The sequence below is a fragment of the Tasmannia lanceolata genome, unplaced genomic scaffold, assembly GCF_043159265.1.
Source record: "Tasmannia lanceolata isolate RefF3 unplaced genomic scaffold, GAP_Taslan_0.1 ptg000015l, whole genome shotgun sequence".
Classification (NCBI taxonomy): Eukaryota; Viridiplantae; Streptophyta; class Magnoliopsida; order Canellales; family Winteraceae; genus Tasmannia; species Tasmannia lanceolata.
Window position 1 is genome coordinate 58,967,827 of NW_027518692.1, and position 19,337 is coordinate 58,987,163.

The following is a 19,337-nucleotide window of genomic DNA, read 5'->3' on the forward strand; positions in this document are numbered from 1 at the left end:
ATTTTAAGCACACCTCACGTTTTGATGGTGGTAGGGCCCATTAGGCCATTACTTTACACCCATGCTGCCATGCATAGCATAACAGGGACATGAATGCATCAAAAAATCGTGTGTAAAATTTCTCAACGTCTACGAGTGTCTCTAAAGTCATGGAAGAATGGCCACATAGCTCACAAGGCAAGATGGTGGGTGTAATAGAACTGTACAAGCAGCAAGGAATATTAGTTGAGTCAATGTACTATGTTTGATTACATACTTGAGTACTAGGGCCAGGAATAAATATTAATTAAGACATGAGCGTGAGAATTGCTAGCCTGATACCACCTTCATAGACACACAAACACTGGCACGTGTGGGCCCGGCCCCGACTATAGCTCTTTTCATGTAACAGTTGATGAGAATACTATTTTAAGGCGTGAAACACGTCGGCCGGTATATTTCTGCCTACCATTACATCGGACCCATGTGTTTTAGCACTCTAGCTCATAGAAGCTTATACGAGCTCAAGCTCACGAACAGTTTTCCCTATTGATGTTTAAAACAAGTCCCCCCACCCGAAAAAAAAGTACTCGCCAAATGAAAATTGAAGCGTCTATAAGACTATAACACAGTCTCTATACATGAACGGAGAATATATTTGCCATGTATCAATTTTCTGTTTTGAAGGAGGATTTTGAGGAATGTGGATTAGGAATTTGAATTACAGAGAATGTAACCAGAGATGAGAGAACTGAAGGCAAGTGACACAAATGCTAGGAAGGACATTGCAACAGAAGCGCTCACCCTTTTGTTGAATTCGTCCTCTCCCCAATCAGACACCCAGTCGTCCGTCCGAGTTGCGGCCGAAGAAGAAGCTGACATCAGTAAATAAGCCAGAATCTACAATATTTTGAAAGAAAAAAAAATTGAAATTCCATTACTAACATTTCTTCGTGTCCAATTCTACATTTGTTCTTCAAAATCTGTAATATGTAATCCATGTGGTAGAAAACCATGCCACTGAAGAGAGTGTTTATATGCTGTATGCGCGTGAAGTACATTATTTTTCAAAAAGTAAAGTGGGCCTGCTTCATAGGATGATCAAACCATTCATTTGTTGGTCCACAACGTGAATAGGCCGTACACCGTAGATCATCTCAGCCTAACCTTCCGATCCGTAGAGATTTCTATAATGTGCAGCCCTACAGATCGAATGATTAGGATCACCCCACGGAAATGATCGAGTTATCCCATCTGAGTGTGGAATAGACTGCCTGATCGAGTGAGATTTAGACACGTCATGGCTAATGAAATCAACGGTCTAGATGATGCAATTAATGCAAAACTGACACTACTGAAACTGCCCACCCTGGTGTATGACTGTATGTTAGGAGGGGTTCTACCTTGTCATAAAATAGGATAAAACATGAGAGAAATTATATGATGAGTGGGCGTCCATGCAAGTGTAACGGCTGCTATCCTCGACAGTGCACGCACGCCCACTCATCATATAAAATCTACAAAAATGAATAATAAAGACGACACATTATAAATTCTCACTCCTGTTGGATAATTCGCACCCCTTATAACGTGAATTGTTGTAGACTATTCTAACGCTTGTTTACGTCAAATCACATTATCAGGAGTGCGAATTATCCTACAAGGGGTGCGAATTTATTACCACCCATAAAGAATAGCAATTTTTTTAATGATAAGTGTACTCGCCTGATCCATGGAGAAATCAAAGTAATATCGGAAAGTGCGGCGGATAATGTGCTTCCCCGTTATGAAATGGTGCACCTGTCCGTACGCCTGGAACCCCGAGTATACAAACCCAATCACGGTCACCGATAGGCAATACCTACAAAATTTCCCTCCATTTTCTCAAAAAAAGAGATTTTAAATAAAACAAAGATAAAAAAGAGATTTTATCGTTAATTTTGAGCCGGATAGATTCTTTCACCTTCTTCACGAAAATTTTCTAAAGGATTCACTAGCCGACCCAACTAGTTTGGGACAAAGGCTCAGTTGAGTTGAGTTTCTCAAAAAAGAGACTAGGGGTGCAACTCGGGTTGGGTTGAGGCCAACCCTAACCCAACCCGACCCAAGCCTCCAAATCGGTTCGGGTTGAGTGGGGTTCATCTCGGGCCAAATAATACAAGGGAAAAAAAAAGCATAATCCTAGAAAAACATGAGAAAACTAGAGGACAGAGGTCGGGTTCGGATCGGGTTGCCAAGGCCTCAACCCTAATCCAACCGGAAATGAAATCGGGTTTGCTTTTCCCAACCCTACCCCAACCCAACCCGAGCCAAAATCGGGTTGAACTCGTCGGGTTCGGGTTGAGCCCGACCCAAGTTGCACCCGTCAAAAACTTCACCAAAATTTTTTAGGCCCTGTTTGAATTGAAAGAAAACATTTCTAATGAAAAAAAAATTCTTAGGGAAATTTTTTTTTTTTTTTTTTTTGGGAAAATATTTTCTTTCCAAGATTTAAAGGGAAAGCTATGAAGAATCAACGCCGGAAAAATTAAAGGTGCTGGAAAAATGAAATTAAAAAAAAAAAAAAAAAAAAAAAAGGAAGAGGAGGAAGAAGGAAAAGCTGGGGTCAAGTGCAAAAGTTGGGCTCAAGTAGGAAAGTTGGGGTTAAGTTGGAAAAGTTGGGTCAAGTAGGAAAAGTTTGGGTCGTGCCGGAAATGTTTGGCTTAAGTAGGAAAAGTTCAGGTCGTTTCGGGAAAACTTTTGATCCTATCGGGAATGTTCAGGTCATGCTGGAGAAAGTTCTGGCGTATTCTATTTTTCGGCATTAATTCTTCTTTTTCCTTCTTCATCTTTTCTTCAATTTCCTCCTCGTCTTCCTCTGCTTCCTCTTCTGTCTCTTACTCCTTCGTTTTCCCCTCTTCCTCCTCTTTCGAGTTGCAATTTGACATATGCATATATGTCAAACAAGCATGTGTGAATATCGTTTTCAAGAATCAAAGTGCACATTCTAACTGTCAAGAAAGAAAGAAAAAAATATTCGACAATTAAAAGTTCATAGAAAGAGAAATCAAATTTAAAAAAACGAAATAAAATCGTAAACCATCATCAACTAAAAAAATTCCACAAAAAGGGTACTAAAACAGTTCCATAAAAAAGTCCAAAATCTCAGCATAAAGCCAAAGAAATTTGTTAAAAAATTCAGTATAACACCAGGAGTAATTGTTTGTTGTTTTTTACAAAGAAAAAGGTCTAGAAGGAGATTTTACCTGTATTCCTTGTATCTATCGAAAGAATCCCCAGCCCACCCCTGAGTTTTATCAGAAGCCATAACTGCAAAAGATAACAAGCAAAAAAGCATCCCACAAACCCTAAAACCGAAGCCTGCTTTTCCCACCAATTCCTCCCTATTAGACCTCCCAATAATCCCTTCCACCACTTTCGATCCTCGATCCCCCTCCACCTTCGTCACCGCCACTACCGTCTCTTCCCGACTCAACCGGTTCACGATCGCCACCGGTGACAATGGAATCTCGTCTTCCCCGTGGGCCCAATTTGTGATCGCCGGCGTCGGTGGCTTTTCCGGCAGATCGGATAGTATGCTTACTGGCGGCGGGTTGCGTGGGGATCGGCGTGGGGAATCCATGGAGAGGATTGAGATGGGATTTTTTATTTTGTCTTGGGGGAATTAGGAAAAATGGGAATTGGGATTTCTTTTGGAAAGGAGGGGAGGGAATGATAAAAGGAGAGGAGGAGATGTTGGGGGCTGACTCGGAGCAGGGTTTACAGGAGAGCTAAAAGATTCGGGGAAGTGATATATTCGTCTCGTTTTCCTTTCCCGGGTTTTACACTAAAGGGGCTGTCCTGAGGAAAAGAGGGGGCAGTTTCACATGTTGTTGCTAAAAGGCTCTTACTTTAGATATCGAAAAGAGGTACCCAACTAGCTAATAAAACTACTCTCTCTCTCTCTATAGACAAGTGATGGGTGACTTTATCGTTAAGGAATTAGGATTAGGCTTTGGGGGATTAAGGAATTAGGATTTGGTTCTGGGTGACAAACAAAGCGCTCAAATCGACATCCTATTCCGATTCCGCTTGGTTGAAAAAATGAACGTAATCAGGGACATGAAAGGACGCCGATCAGAATTAAATGGCAAAAAAGCAAAATATGGTTCCTGCCCCGAGAGGTGGTATTCTGATTCCGCCCGATGAAAATTTTATAAGAATTTTTTTAAATTAAATTGTTACGGTCCTAAACGGAGGCCTGCCTAGGTATGGGACTAGGTAGGATTCAGCCTAGTACGGGACAGGTTTAAAGAGCCAAATCTAATGTGTTCCATCAGCTCTAGAGCCAAATCCAAACCATCCACAACTGAAAGGCACAACATTGGATCTCCATTGGCCTAAATAGCATTATAATTCAACCATCCTATTATCCAATTAAATGCATTTTTGCTCTTTTTAACTGTCCCAATGGAAGAAAAAAAAATCCACACTGACTAAACAAATAAAATTAGGTAGGAGGCAAGTGTATATTGAAGGAATTGGCTTGTTCTACATGGTTGCACTAAAAACATCGAAGTTGATTACCGTGATTTAGCTGTAAATGACAAATTCGTTGTTGTAAAAGACACAAGCCCCTTGATAAATGGTGATTCATTTCGATATCGGGCCCAATCGGAAGCATGGAAAGTCAAATTCAGTAGATAATGGAGGGACACTCATCAACATACCAGGATTGCTTATCTCTGCTTTAGATAATTGACAGTTCCTATTGTGAAAAGGAAAAAAAGAGAAAATAGAGAAGAAAACAGATTGCACAATGTCTTGAGATGGGCATCAAAACTTTCAGTAAGAGAAATGAAATGGGGACGAGCAAAGGAACAAATTTGTATGGATAAACCCTGTATAGTTCAGACTAGTTCAAATGAGCTGTACATTCAGAAATTTAGGAGAGAGAGAGAAAACTTAGGCCCTGTTTGTTTTGGCTAGGTTTAATTTGGATTTTGAGAGCTGATTGTGAGGCCGGAATTGATTATTTGTCTGAAATTTATTTGTTTTAGTCCAATAATCAGTTCTGGACTCACAATCGGTTATCAAAATCCAAAACAAACACGTACCTAGTGATAGAGTTGCCACTAATGCGGTCCGCTGACTGAGGAGTGCGGGGAAGACTGATCAACAATGACGCACACTGCTGCATCCGTGCTCGTAGGAAGCTGAGTTACCATCACCCGTCCACCTCCACTCTCTGCTCTTTCCAAGTCTAAATCTTCATTGCCAGTGGCAGTATTCTCTGTGCTGATTGTACGGAGCAACCCTTGCAACCGCAACAAGTAGCTGTGCCCAGCAGGCTGAGAGTGTGTGTAGCGTGTAGCTGTCACAATACTAGCTGAAGCTCGCCCTGAGTCTGCGTGGATATTGGAGAGTGCACTGAGGTCAAGGTTAGGGAAGACCGAGCAACGGCACCGAGGGCACTTCACATTCAACCGAAGCCACTCGTCAATGCATTCTACATGGAAATTGTGAGCACAAGGGAGACCCCGAACCTGCACAGATTGCAAAAAGAATAATTCAACTCATAAATGGTCTTCTAAGTTCTAACACTACACCCACCATGGGAATATTGATTTCTAAACTAAGAATTGAAAAGTTATATATAAAAAAAAAAGAAAGGATTCAGCTCGTCGCTTCTCAAGTGGAAAAAGCTTTAAGCCGCAACGGCGGGATTGTGGGCCCAATCCCGGCTAGCTACACAGCCATCCAAAACAGAAATTGGGTAACAGAGCAGAAATCATGGTACTAGCCCATCAATGATATGAACCATCAATCAAATGGTCCAGATTCATGTGCAGGGGTACCAATCAGACCATCCGATTGATAGGCATGAGCATTTTTCTGACAATAGAGGTGCTTCATAGTTTACAAACTGAGCAATGATCAGTAGCTTATATACACTGGAGAATTCACCTAAAAGACTAATCAGCATAATTTTTTTTGGTAGGTAAGCTAGGATTAAACCTCTGACCTCTAGGATGAATAATGCTGTGATTCCAGGGGCTTTTCAAACGGGCAATCATATTTGTAATTTATTCCAGCATGGGATTCCAATGTCGTATTAACTACTTAGCTGTTTCATTGGGTAAATGCAGTTTGTCTAAAAAAAAAAAACAGAATAATAGCATAGCTTCAGGTCATTTGGAAAATTCAGCACTATACGTCAGGATCTTCTTTTTCCTTTTTTTTGCAAGTAAACTAAAACCCCTCAAACCTAAAGGTTGTGCCACAGCATAAGGGCTCAACCACTTAATGAATGATTCACGACGTATAAAATTAGTTTTTTCTTTTTTCCTCTCTATTTTACCTCATTCCCAACACGAAATTCTTCGAGGCAGATCGGGCATTCGCTGCAATCAGTCGGAACAGCTTTTAGTCTGAACTTGGGAAGCTCCTGAATAAGTGCCTCCACTGCTTCTCTCTGTTTAGCCATTCAAAAGATAAAATGTCAGTTGATGGAAACTAAAGCAACAGCAGGTGCAAAACAATAATATAAACAAGAAATATAAATAATTAAATCCTTCAACGAGATTTATAAATCTCGGCCATCTTTTCCAGTGACATGTCTGTGGTTCTTCTATATTGCTGGGATACAATCCACAAGAAGACCAGCAAGATATCAAGTCCAACACACAGGACTCTGCCTAGAGGAAACAGAGCTGGTTGCTTCGGATCAGAATTTGGTGACTGAGATTCCTTGAGGTCCTGTTCAGATTACAAGAAAAACTTTTCTGATGGGAAAAAATTTCTTGGCAAATTTTTTTCTTTCCACAATTTAGAGGAAAATGATATGATTATCTTGAATCTAGAGGGATATTATCTTAAATAAAAGGCCCTTTTATGTATATGATTGGTTAAAGTTATCCTTTCCTTATGTTAAAAAAGGTATGACATTTTAGAAATATTTTTCCTTTCCAAACTATTACAGAAAATTCCTACAATCCAAACAAGGCCCAAGTGTCTATCCTAACCGTGGAAAACATATATAAAACACACAATATACAAGTGACAGACCGCCTTAGTTTTCAGAAATTGGCTATAATTTTTTATAAGGGCAAATAGCAGAAACCACTCTATTTCTTGGAATGAAGATTAAAAACCCTGAAATAAGAGATCGACAGAGATTCCCCAAAATAATCAAAATCACAGTGGGCTATTCCAAAACAAATACTACATGAACAGTATTTTCATATCTTTACTAGCATATCCATCAAACTTCAGATTACCAGGGAGCTATGTCAAATTGCCTCAAAAGATAGGGAAGTTCACCATTTGGCTAATTCTGCCTTCTTCAAAATGACAAGGATAAAGTTTTAAAAGAAGGAATTTTAAAGACACATGCAACAGATCATGGGTTTGGAGGTTTTTAAAAAATTCCACTAGTTGTCAACTTTGCCATACTCAAACAAGGGTGACAGATAAGTGTTTATCCCCAACAATAATTACCTGGGTTGTACTTAAGTAAACTCCTGGATGGTATGCAGTGTCTTGGCCCATCCGTCTCATCTCCTGACCAGCAGCCTCAAATGCCCAACCAGGTACTCGGACCATGTCGACCAAAACCTGGATCAACATTTCAAAATTTGGGTGTTTATGTACATTGTTTGAAAAAATAGAATTTCTGTAATAAAACAATACGAAAAGGAAAAGGAAATAGACTATGGGAAACTCAGCAACAAACAAGTTTTGCGGTCATCTTGTTGCCAAATAACAGAAAATTGGCACAGCAAAGTTACAGGGAACATCATACATCTTTACATGGTACTTAGGTATTAAGAAACTCTGATGCTGCCACAGACTGTTGAGATGGTAATTACAAAGTCTGCAAGGTTCACGGTTTTCAACTTCACCAGTTTTGAGAAAAAGAAAACATACTCGCTGTAAACCATGGCTTGAAAAAAATGAGAATTTTGCTTTTCAAACTTAATTAGATAAATTCAGATGGTTGGCCTCTTCCGAGAGATCATATGACAAATTACATGAGGGATGACAAATTGACAACGCTCAATCTTCACCTGTGGTTAGACCCTTGCGCGTTGCAGATATATCACAAGTTAATTAATCAGTGTGTGCTCTGCAAGTGAGATGAAGAGTCCCTGGATCATCTTCTTCTGCACTATACTTTTGCATTTATAGTTTGGAATGTTTCTTAAGAAGACTTTTATTTTATTTATATTTTTTTTCAAACTAATTACCGGCTACGGTAATCACCACCAACCCCACCTGCAGCTAAATACGAAAAAAAATTTAATAGGGGGTAGAATGACTAATTTAGAGAGTGGAAATATAAGCCCTATATAACTGTATAGGTCCAGCTTACTGGTCAAAGTCAAACGAAGGAGCTGCTTTCAAGAGATCTTCTATATTGTGAGTCTGTGGCTTATAAAATCAAAGCCCTATAGTTATATTTTGAGTTCGTATGTGTTTACTCGTATATACATAAAAAGTAGGGATATAATAATCGCACTCCCTTGTTTTAATACTGACACAGTGACACTCCTTTCATTGCTTTATACTTTTCCAATTAGCTGTTAAAGGCTGTTACAATTCCCAAATAATTAACAGCAATTAGAGAAGTGTTTAGCAAAGTGAGGGGTACCATTATCAAAATAAGAATTCACATATCACTTACCAAAAAGTATACATAGCACTTTAGTAGAGATAAATGTAGTGTAAAATATTCATATATCAATTTATTAACATATTGACTTTAGCATATCTAATGGCCTACTCAGGTCGGATTGGTAATTATGATGCAAACGAGGCAGAGGTAAGAGCCCTCCTTTATGGTCTTAAATGGTTGAACAGACGCGATAAGCTGATTGTCGAGGGGGACTCATCCAACACAATTGCGTCGGCTACAAATTCATCTATCGGCCCGTGGCGGCTACAACAATACATTAGCGAGGTACGGGATTTGGTTCATGTCTTAAAGCCCACCATTGAGCACAGAAGAAGATTGGCCAATGAATTGGATGATAGGCTGGCGGAAGGTGGCGCCTCGGAATCCATGTCAATATATGTCGCCCCTGATGATGACTGGAATGAGACGAATGTGGCTGAATAGACTCCCTGTAACTTTCATGTTTTTTGTGTTTTGATGTTTCTTTCTATGTAGCTTGGGTGGGGCATTCACATGTATGAATAGGAGACATCTTGTCCCCTGTATGTACTTTCGGATTTTGGTAATAAATGTCAACTTTCAAAAATATATATAGCATTATCCATTGATATACACAATTTAGTGTATCTTGAAGAAAAGAAATGATGTTTTCTAGAGTTAAGGGGGGTTCAACTCATCTAAGGGAAAGTCAATTTTACCATGTACGGGTGCAACTTAGAGCACATAGTCACAAAGATCACCTAACCAAGTCGTAATTCGTAGGGATAATTTAAAAGCAAAGCAAATGCTTAGACATATGCATGGGCAAGCTTTACCTAGGAGGACCCCTCGTCCCTAGGTGCCTCGTGCAAGCGATTGTAAGAAAATAGGTTAGTTATGCAAAAAGACAAGCCAGAAGTTTTTTTTCTAAAAGAAGGCACCCATTTGATAGTTCAGTGCCATTAGGAAAAGTTTACTTGACCACCTATTATTACAATCAGTCATGTGAACTGAAAAACTATAAAACGGCAATTTGTTCAAATGGCTTAACAATAAAAAGAAAAAAGATATTTACATTCAGTTATTTATCATCAACAGAAAAAACCTTCTGTAATAACTACAAAAATGAAACAACAACTGCACCTAAGAATCCAAACCAAAATATGGTAAAGCTTACCCCATATTCTGAAATTGGAATCCCTTGTTGGGCGCGTTGTAAGTGTGCTCGCCTTCGTGTTAGCCACTACAATATAAATGCCATATATCAGGATGAAAAAGGAGAGCATGCTTGATATGTGAGCATCAAAGAAAACCTGAATGTTTCGGAAAACCAAGTATGTAGAATCACATCTAAATGGGGAGAATAATGCATGCAGAAAATGTAAATTTCTAGCAAATGTGGTATCTTCCATTAAATATACATGTAAGTTCAACATCAAATATATTGACCACCAGAGTATCAAGACAATGTTTGGCTCGGAACAACCAGAACAATCTGGAACATCCAGACAATAGCTTGTAGATTCCAATACAAGTTTAGTTCAGAAGTTCTGTCCAGAACTGAACAAAAATGATAAGTAACCTTAAATAGGAAGAGGAAAGGTTTGAATTTAAAGACCAAAGAAATAAACATGATCACCTACCAATAAAATGATCTATTGAGCATTCATTGCAGAGTGATGAAGGAACTCTAGTTCTAGTGCCTCAAAAATATGAATTCTTAGATTATTTCAATAAATAAAAACTGAAAGTTAGTCTAATGTAATTCATAGAGAAAATGTAAATTTCAAGCAAATGTGGTATCTTCCATTAAGTATGCTTGAAGCACAATATCAGATACATGGACAGCGTAATTAGACAAGGTTTGGCTCAGAACAGCCACAAACGTGTGGAGCCGCATCCTAAGGAGATTTAGAAACCATCATGGTGAGGTTGTCAAATGCTACTCTGGTTCAATCGGTGAAACATATTCAAATGAGTCAGAAGTGAAATCGCACCTAATTGGGCCCTCGAAATACATTTTATAGGTCCCAGCAACGATTAGCGGCAGGGGGGGGGGGCTTGATTGGGCCTTCTTAGAAGTCATTGACTTATGAAACATCGATAACCCACAACTGATGTAGTACCCAAGATCAATGAGATTTGGCTAGAGAAGGAATATAGCATGGAGTTATTCATAGGAGATTTGTTTTCAATCAAATGATGTATTGTAAGTCTAGGTGGCCTTAATGTATGAACATCTCATCCTTTGTTGCCTCCTATTGTTGTTTTGTATTTTCTTAGTAAATATTTATGTTAACATTATCAAAGTACCTCACAGAAAAAACCGATCCTTCTCGCAATATACAATACTTTCTACAGGTGCAACAAAAAACACAATAACAATATTTTATTATGCATCCAATTGAGCCCTAAGTATGTGATACAATATACACAGTTGTAGAGTTAAATTTGGTTTACTAGAGTATTATGGTCGTTACATATTCTCCATGCACAGGCAGCATAAATGGCCAGACATTCTTTTATGAATACAATGGTTAACTAGCTAGTAACTACTCGACTTTTTAGGAGACACGGGACAAACAGCATGAATTCCTTTTCCATCAATGATATCAATTCATTATTTTCTCAACAAATTTGAATTGCAAAAGGCATTCTTTTCCTCAGCATTCACTAAAAAAATAATGAAAAGCTATATGAACCTCTTTTAAGTCCTATTAGCAATGCCACATTACCATTATAGCTGTTTAGATTTACAAATCATTGAGACCTAAGGTTGGCACAACGGTAAGGTTGCTCCATTGTGACCTGGTGGTCACGGGTTTGAGTCACGGAAACAGCCTCTCTGGAAAGCAAGGGTAAGGCTGGGTACATCTAGCCCTCCCCAGACCCCATCGTGCACCGGGCTGCCTTTTTTCTTTTCTTGAGACCTAAATTTACGAATAAGGAAACAATACACACCTTTCCCGTGGACATGCAAGCAATGCAAAAGAGCCCACAATAGCTAAAAAGCAACCAAATAAGGAAACCCCATTTTTGACCTTCCTCGGGCAACTGCAAACATTTAAACAATCCATGCATTAAACAAGGTTGTTTGCAATTATGATGCTCACTAAATGGAAAAAATAGCTTCCAACGACCAGAGACAAAAACTCACGCAGCTTTTTGCACTTGTGAACCACAGCGTACCAATCACAGTCCAAGCCCATAAAAAGGGGTACAGTAGCAGAGAAAGAATTGAAAGAACCACAATTCTTCCACAAAAACGAGTGTATCTCTGTTGCCACCCTAGATCCCTAGAAGCACATAAAATAAAGAAAAGAATCTCATTATGAGTTTGACGAGAAAATAAGTCAGAACGATACAAAATGCATGTGCGTCCTAAATAGAATTACAACAAGGTGATGATCAAAATATTAACATCGATTCCTTAGCTTGTCAATTTCATTATAGTCAAAGGATACAACAACCTTACTTCATATTTACTGAGTGACAAAAGAACGAGTCTAACAATGTAATATTCAAGAAAAAAGAATTTTGCTCCCAACCAATTTAGCCATAATATTCATGGAGCTTTTCACAACTTGATCAAAGAAAACCTACAAATATGGGCAAACTCAATTTAAGTGAATATGATTCAATCATCCAACCCCCCAAACCAATTATCCAACCCTAAGTTAGGACTTCTACCACTATTGGAACCAGGGACGTCTCTCTTTAAGGTGGTTTTTGAGGTTTTGGTAACCCTGATGATTGAATCTACGAATAGACAACGCCCTCTCTAATTGGAAAGGTGGATTTGGTTCGAACACCACCATTCTTTTCTTTTCTTTTTTGAATGGTTTGAACACCACCATTCTTGCACTTTCATTCTCACTGATGATTAGTGAAATGCCAAAACCTTGGGCTCTTGAACAATCCATACTAGCTCCTTCATCCATAGACGTTTTCCATCTACAAAACCAACCCAAAGATCAATCCAAGGGCCTTCGCTGATGATTCAACGATGCATGCATAGGAATTCCGTAAAAGTACAACCATATGGTCTTGCTCTGTAATAAACATCCCTGTGTCCCCTTGTGGAGGTGGAGTGTGCTTGTAACGCTTTATGAGGCGGCGTTGAGGAGCCTTACCGTAGTGGAGAAAATCCCAAGGAAATACCAAGTACTTGGGTAGTGGTGTAGGTCAAGTTGTGATTGAACCACTATAAAATCGCCGTGTAATCTCGTTGCCCTCTCTCATCTGTATTGTGGTGTGATTGATAATCTCTTTCCATTTTCTATTTGAATATAATTTTGAACAGGGGTTATAACTAACTGGGTTAATTTCATAAGCCCTAACTTTTGGAATAGAAAAATTATAAAACACCCAATTCACCCCCTCTTGTGTGTTGCCCATTGGGATTTCACTTTTGTCATGTTTGATCTACTGAGGATTTACCTTGTAGACTAGTGATAATTAGTGCTTGGTTTCCAATCTCGTAAGTAATGGGATATATATATATATATATATATATATATATATATATATATATATGAGGAATAAGATTGTGCGCTCGACTTAGTATCAAGTTGAAGTATGTTCTGTCATGATTCTTCATGCATCTATCAAGTCCCTTCAAGTTGAACCGAGAACATACTTCAAGCTTCTGTGAGCTTTACACATAAGCATGGACTTGATACTAATAAACCGAGTGATCACACAACTCTTATCCCCTACTCTCTAGATGTTCCTGTTCAATTTGAAATTCTTGTGGAAAAAAAATGCTGCTATCCATCCACTACCCTCACTAATGAGTGTTCCTCTTGCCATACAAAACTTATTCTATGGATTTTCTTCAAAATATGGGGTGAGAGTCTAGGTTGGTATTTTTAATCCCACAATGTAAAATTGGAAGCTTCCTTTTCTATATTAGTCTGCTTGTAGAAACTACAATTCCAAAGCGTAATCTCCTTTGGGGATGCTAAGATACAAATTGAAGCCAATCAGAAGATTGGACTAGAATTTTCCCTTTAACTTCCTTAAAGCATCACCTTGGAGAACTGAGAACATACTTCAACTTGAATCCCCAAAAAAGGATTTCATCTACAAAATTTCACATACAATCTCAACCATGACCAATATTGGGCATTTATGCACTGGACACCAAAAAAATTGCCACTTTTTGCCTAACCCCAAAAGCCTAATGTGAGACTCCATTCAATAGAAGTTTCCTATCACGATGTTTACCAAGAGATTTGTGTAAGCAAAAAACATAAGCTGGGTTATAAATTTCATTAGCCTTCACTGGAGATAATATTTCAATGAATTCCATTTATGGAAGAGATATTATTTTTCTTTCTTTTTTTGTGTTTTACCATTCAAAAAATGAGAATACAATGGTTCACAATCAAGGAATTAAACTAGCTTGTTATGAGAAAGTGAAATCTGATAAAATGCCGGTTTGTTCATCCCAAGCCACTTTTAAGAGATTCATAGTTGACCATCTGAACCAAGATATGTGAAATTAATAAATCAACTAACTAAAAAGTTTCATTTCTCTAAAAAATGTAATAAAGAAGCAAAAAAATCACATAATTGAATTGGACATTCATTACAAATTAATGACAACATCAAGCCCAGGATAAATAGTCTCAAAGCGAGTCCTTACAAGCCCATTCCTGCAGCAAGACCATTGTCTATGAACATCAATAGCCGAAAAACAAAGACAGCCGTATAGTCAACCTAAGAAAAAACAAAGACACTACTGTTGGTCACATTAAATTCTCTTTAGAAAATCCAAGAAAAGAATACACAATTAATGTAACTCACCACAATCCATATGTGCAAAGGATATGTACAGAAATGGTATCGCCTCCAATTGATTGAAACAATGATTCTAATTGGCGGTTAAAGAATACAAGAGAAGCTTGAAAATTAACATCCAGATATCTTACTCAAAATAGAAACAAAATCAAATATTTTGATATCATAGAATATCATTAAAAAACAAGATACCAATACATTGAAAGGGGAAAAAGGTTGGTTTTTGGAGAGACAATATCCTCCACCCTTTCCATGGATGGGACTATGGACGTGATGGGACTGACCTAACATGAAAGGAGAATTCCCCTTGTATTTTCATAGGTCCCATTGATCCCATTACTGAGAAAGGAAGGACTCTTCCAAATTTTCCTCCCACAGAGGATAGCAACCATTCGTCTAAAAGCAAAGGGCAAATTGTAGTGTCAATTTAAGAAAAACAAAACTTGAGGAGAAATGAGTTGAATCCATACCTTTAAACCTCCTTAGTAATATTAGATTTTAATTAGTAAATATAATTTATAGAACAAATTGCAGTTAGTTTAGGAGCAGTAGGAGTGAGATTTTGATGTGGGAGCAGCACCTGTTTCAAACTACGGCACCAACAATTTACATACAACCAAAAATCGTACTTAAAGATGCTTAGAGATAAATCTCCATTAGAGAAATTGTTTGGATGGGTCCCCAATCATTCATTGTACTTGTCATACACGTCAACAAGGCAAGAAGAAAGACTTATATTAAGCTGTCTTCTTTATAATTTGAAATATTTTAAGATCAAAATATTAAGCTGTCTTCTTTATAATTTGAAATATTTTAAGATCAAAATATTAAGCTGTCTTCTTTATAATTTGAACTATTTTAAGATCAAAATATTAAGCTGTTTTCTTTATAATTTGAACTACTTCTAGATCATGAGCATCACATCCAGATTTAAGAGCAATGGAAGTCACATCCATACAAGAGCAAAAGCTTCCATTTTTTATTCATTGATTCATCGTTGAAAATAGTGTACAAAGAACCCTCTTTTAAGAGAAGTGGAGAGAAAGGTAGCTACATAATTACCTGGGTGCTCCCCTTCAATGAGAGTTGGACACATGGCACTCTTATCACTTTTTTAATGGCATGGCACTCTTACCACACTGCAACTCATACTCTCTTTTAAGAGAAGATGACGAATGTGTATCAGCATAACTACCTGGGTGCTCTCCTGAAATGAGAGTTGGACACATGATGAGAGAAGATGAGAAATGGAAATAACTACCTGGGTGCTTTCCTGAAATGAGAGTTGAACACATGGCAAGATAAAAGGAGAGATGGGTATAACTACTTGGGTGCTTACCATTTAAAAAAATAATGATAAGTACTTGGGTGCTCTCCTGTAATGGGAATTGGATACATGACCAGAGAATATGAGAGATGGGCATAACTACCCGAAGCTCTCCTTTGATGAGAATTGGACACATGACAGTCTTACCACATGACAACACATAATTACAAGATTACATAGACACAATAAAATTAAAAAACATAAGATAAAATAAGAAGGCCAGTTAGACAATACACTAGACGCATATAAAATGCTTTGTAGACGCAATGGAAAGTTACACCTTTCTCGGTCCTTTGGATATTTGGAATCAAAGAAGAAAAAAAGAATCTCTAAACACAAAACAAAATCTTTGGGAAAATTGATAGTGAATATAAAAAAACTAACTATTCGTTGTGCGGGCTATAGAGGGTTGTTTGGGCTATAATATCAAAGAAATCATGAGGAAATGGGAAGTAGTCGTAAGGAAATGGGACGTAATAGACGCCCACCTCCCCCTAATTGTATCCAGTCGAATTTTGAACGTAAATCTCACAACAGTCTAGGCCATCCAGGATTCGGGTGTGTTTGGGGATGCCTTTGGTAAGATTCTAAAAGCTTTCTCGGACCCAGTTGAGATTTCAGATTCTAATGAGGTGGTTACTAATTGAAACCCTCCTCCCCCTAATGACCAGAATACTTTGAATCGCATAACTAGGTAACAGATCATCCATGAGAAAGTCCACCCACCATGGAGCAGATTCTAATGAGGTGGTTACTAATTGAAACCCTCCTCCCCCTGATGACCAGAATACTTTGAATGGCATAACTAGGTAACAGATCATCCATGAGAAAGTCCACCCCACCATGGAGGTCAAAGACACCTTGATAGCAAGCCCGTGCACTTGATATCAAACGCATGGTATTCCAAAGGTCACCTACAACTACTTAACTTTAGTCTTTGAGTATCAAAATCCATCTAACCCACTAAGATGAACATGGCTTGTCTAGAGTGTTTTTGAAGACCTACTATTTGACAATTCTAAACCAAAGATCATCCCCCTGTGATAAAAGCATTCAGTACGAAACCCTAAAAAAACAAAAGACCGAAATTGAACATAATTCACTAAACTAAACAAAGAAGAACCATAAAAAGGGAAAAGAAATGTTCGCATTAACCAAAATCACGAATATAATACCAAAGGATACACGCTAGTCGCGAGCATTGACAGGAAGAAACCATCGTACCTGCAAAAACAGAAGGGAAAAAAAAACACGAAATAAAATCCTCCGAGAAAAAAATCCATTTGAAGACAACTTCGTGAAAGGTTTCTCGATTTCACGAAAGATTCAAACAGAGAGGTAGAATCTAAGTTACCACTTGAAATCGACACCCCTGATAGCCATACCAGAAAAAACTTCATCTAAAACCCTAGAATCGTTTCAAGAAAAATCACCATCATTCCACAGCTTCTTAACGCGTTAACCAAAAAAACGAAGACGAAGAGTAAATCTTTCAAGGAGAGATTGAAGAATCAAAGCCCAAATCGGCAAAACTCCAGTCGAATTCCAACGGAGAGGAAATGCAGGAATGGAGAAGATCAGTAGCAGTGTGTCGAGATCTAGTGAAAGAGACAAAAGGTAACGTCCGTTTTGCCGCTAAGTGACGGCGTTATTCTGGCCGTTAGTGGGGGACTTTGAAGGGAATCATTTGTTCACGTGCGAGAGAAATGGGAACGGAAAGTGTTACCACTGCGGATGGATGTTTCCAGATTGAGAGTGGGGTCGCGTTTCTTTTCAGCAACGTATATGTGGGAGGATCTGAACCGTCGATATGGTGGAACCCACTCTGGATAAGCCATAGTAAAATAATTCTTTTTTTGGTAGGTCAGCAGGGGTTGAACCTCCCCCTCAAAGTTGGAGAACTAGTTCCAGCGGCTCAACAACCGTAAGGGAAAAAAATCCCGTCATTATCCGAGTCCATATTTTTCAATAAAAAACGATTGTGAGTTAAAAAGAAAGGAAACGATAAATGCGCCTCTTTTCATTACTTGTGACACCCAGCTGCTGTGTACGTGGCAATCATGTCACTTGAATCCTTCCCATGTGAAGTTCATCAGCCCCAGTGTACCGTGCCCGTGGGTGCATGTAAAAACCCAAATGATCGAGATTTTATATGGTGTAAGCCCTTATAGTCCCATATTTTTTCATAAAGTATTGTACGGACCACATATCAATTTGATGGAACACAATGTAAATAGGTTGTGCCTAAAAATATAATTTGCATAGGATGATCCTAAAAGATCGTTCTATAAGTTGTGATGTAGTAAATATGATTGGAGATGAGGTACCTAACAGTATCTTTCGTTATCTTGGTTCAGTCCTAATTAAAGAAGGGGAGATTGAAGATGATGTTAACCACAGAATAAAAGCACATTAGTTGAAGTGGAAGCATGCTTCAGGAGTTTGTGCCAATCAAGTTGAAGGGAAAGTTTTATAAAACAACGGTGACGCCAACCATACTCTACCACTCAGAATGTTGGGCAACCAGGAAGCAGCATGTGCATAAGATAAGTGTAGTGGTGATGTGAATGCTTAGATGGATGTGCGGCCGCACAAGATTAGATCGAATTAAAAATGAAGACATCCGTAAAAAGATGGGGTGGCACCAATTAAAGATAAGGTCTGACCACCGCTTAAGATGGTTTCGGCATATCCAACATAGCCTTTGGATGCTCCAGTGAGAATAAGTGACTCGTGGCAAGTTGGTGGAGTAAAAAGACGTAGGGGCAAACCGAAAAAAACTTGGGTAGAAACAGTGAGGAAAGACTCGAGGGCCATGAACATAACAGAAAATATGACCTTGGATATGATAGAATGAAAATGATCCATGTAGACGCAGGGACGGAGCCAGGAATTTGCTCTAGGAGGGACAGAAAATGGTTGTTATAGCATGTAGGGTCCCATCATTTTACACTTCAGTTTTGATAAGTGGGGCCCACCATCCCCCAAACCATGCATTAGGTAGAGCCCACAATTTACACCTTATTTTGATTTAGTGGGGCCCACTATTTAAACCTGAGGCTATGATGGGCGGGGCCCACTATTTTACACCCATGCATGACATGGCCCAAGAATGGTAGTGATGTAACCAAGATTTTATATGTTATGTGAGTGTGAAGTCCAATATTTTTCAAAAAAATACTATGGGGCCCACTTCATAGGATGATCCAAACTGTTCATTTGTTGAGCCACAATGTAAATAGGCCGCACTGTATAAATCATCTCCATAGGATGATCCTAACCCATCTCATTCTCACATTAATTGTGGTCCAACAAATGAACAGTTTGGATCATCCTAGAAGTGTAGATAAGGCGCACACAACATCTAAAATACTGTGTAGCTAAGGTGCAATTCCTTCCCATATCCGTCTTTTGGGTCGGTTCTTGCTTCTTCCTCTACACAGGGAGAGAGAGTATGAAACTATGAATTCAGAAACCAAAAAATCAATCCGTATTTGAGAAAGAGTAGGAGGGAGTCAACGAAAGCGAGAGAGAGAGAGAGAGTTGATGAAAAATCCTGAAAATCAAGAAGGGAAAAAATCCCTAAATTCA

General features: G+C 38.6%; 3 protein-coding genes across 6 annotated transcripts in view; 1 reads left to right on the top strand and 2 right to left on the bottom strand.

Annotated features, from left to right (window-relative positions):
• The window catches only part of LOC143892725 (uncharacterized protein At4g28440-like), a 69,251-nt gene that overhangs the window by 22,785 nt on the left and 27,129 nt on the right, over positions 1-19,337 (top strand). The window lies entirely within an intron of this gene.
• LOC143892721 (CASP-like protein 4A3) lies at positions 202-3,941 on the bottom strand. Of its 3 annotated transcripts, XM_077397561.1 has the most exons (4): positions 3,225-3,941; positions 1,705-1,840; positions 784-879; positions 202-655 (listed from the first exon to the last, which is right to left on the bottom strand). In XM_077397561.1, the coding sequence occupies exons 1-4, from the start codon at positions 3,599-3,601 to the stop codon at positions 593-595; spliced, it is 672 nt and encodes a 223-aa protein (XP_077253676.1). In that variant the 5' UTR covers positions 3,602-3,941; the 3' UTR covers positions 202-592. The 3 variants fall into 3 exon arrangements, with proteins under 3 accessions (XP_077253676.1, XP_077253675.1, XP_077253678.1); XM_077397560.1 differs by having other exon boundaries at positions 618-879; positions 3,225-3,938; XM_077397563.1 differs by lacking the exons at positions 202-655; positions 784-879 and adding an exon at positions 893-1,253.
• Positions 4,822-17,396, bottom strand: SIS3 (SUGAR-INSENSITIVE 3). 2 transcript variants are annotated; one of them, XM_077397558.1, is made up of 10 exons: positions 17,101-17,396; positions 16,932-16,970; positions 14,426-14,492; positions 14,265-14,338; positions 11,772-11,910; positions 11,576-11,668; positions 9,792-9,857; positions 7,459-7,575; positions 6,320-6,433; positions 4,822-5,504 (listed from the first exon to the last, which is right to left on the bottom strand). In XM_077397558.1, the coding sequence occupies exons 1-10, from the start codon at positions 17,127-17,129 to the stop codon at positions 5,094-5,096; spliced, it is 1,149 nt and encodes a 382-aa protein (XP_077253673.1). In that variant the 5' UTR covers positions 17,130-17,396; the 3' UTR covers positions 4,822-5,093. The 2 variants fall into 2 exon arrangements, with proteins under 2 accessions (XP_077253673.1, XP_077253674.1); XM_077397559.1 differs by having other exon boundaries at positions 17,180-17,390.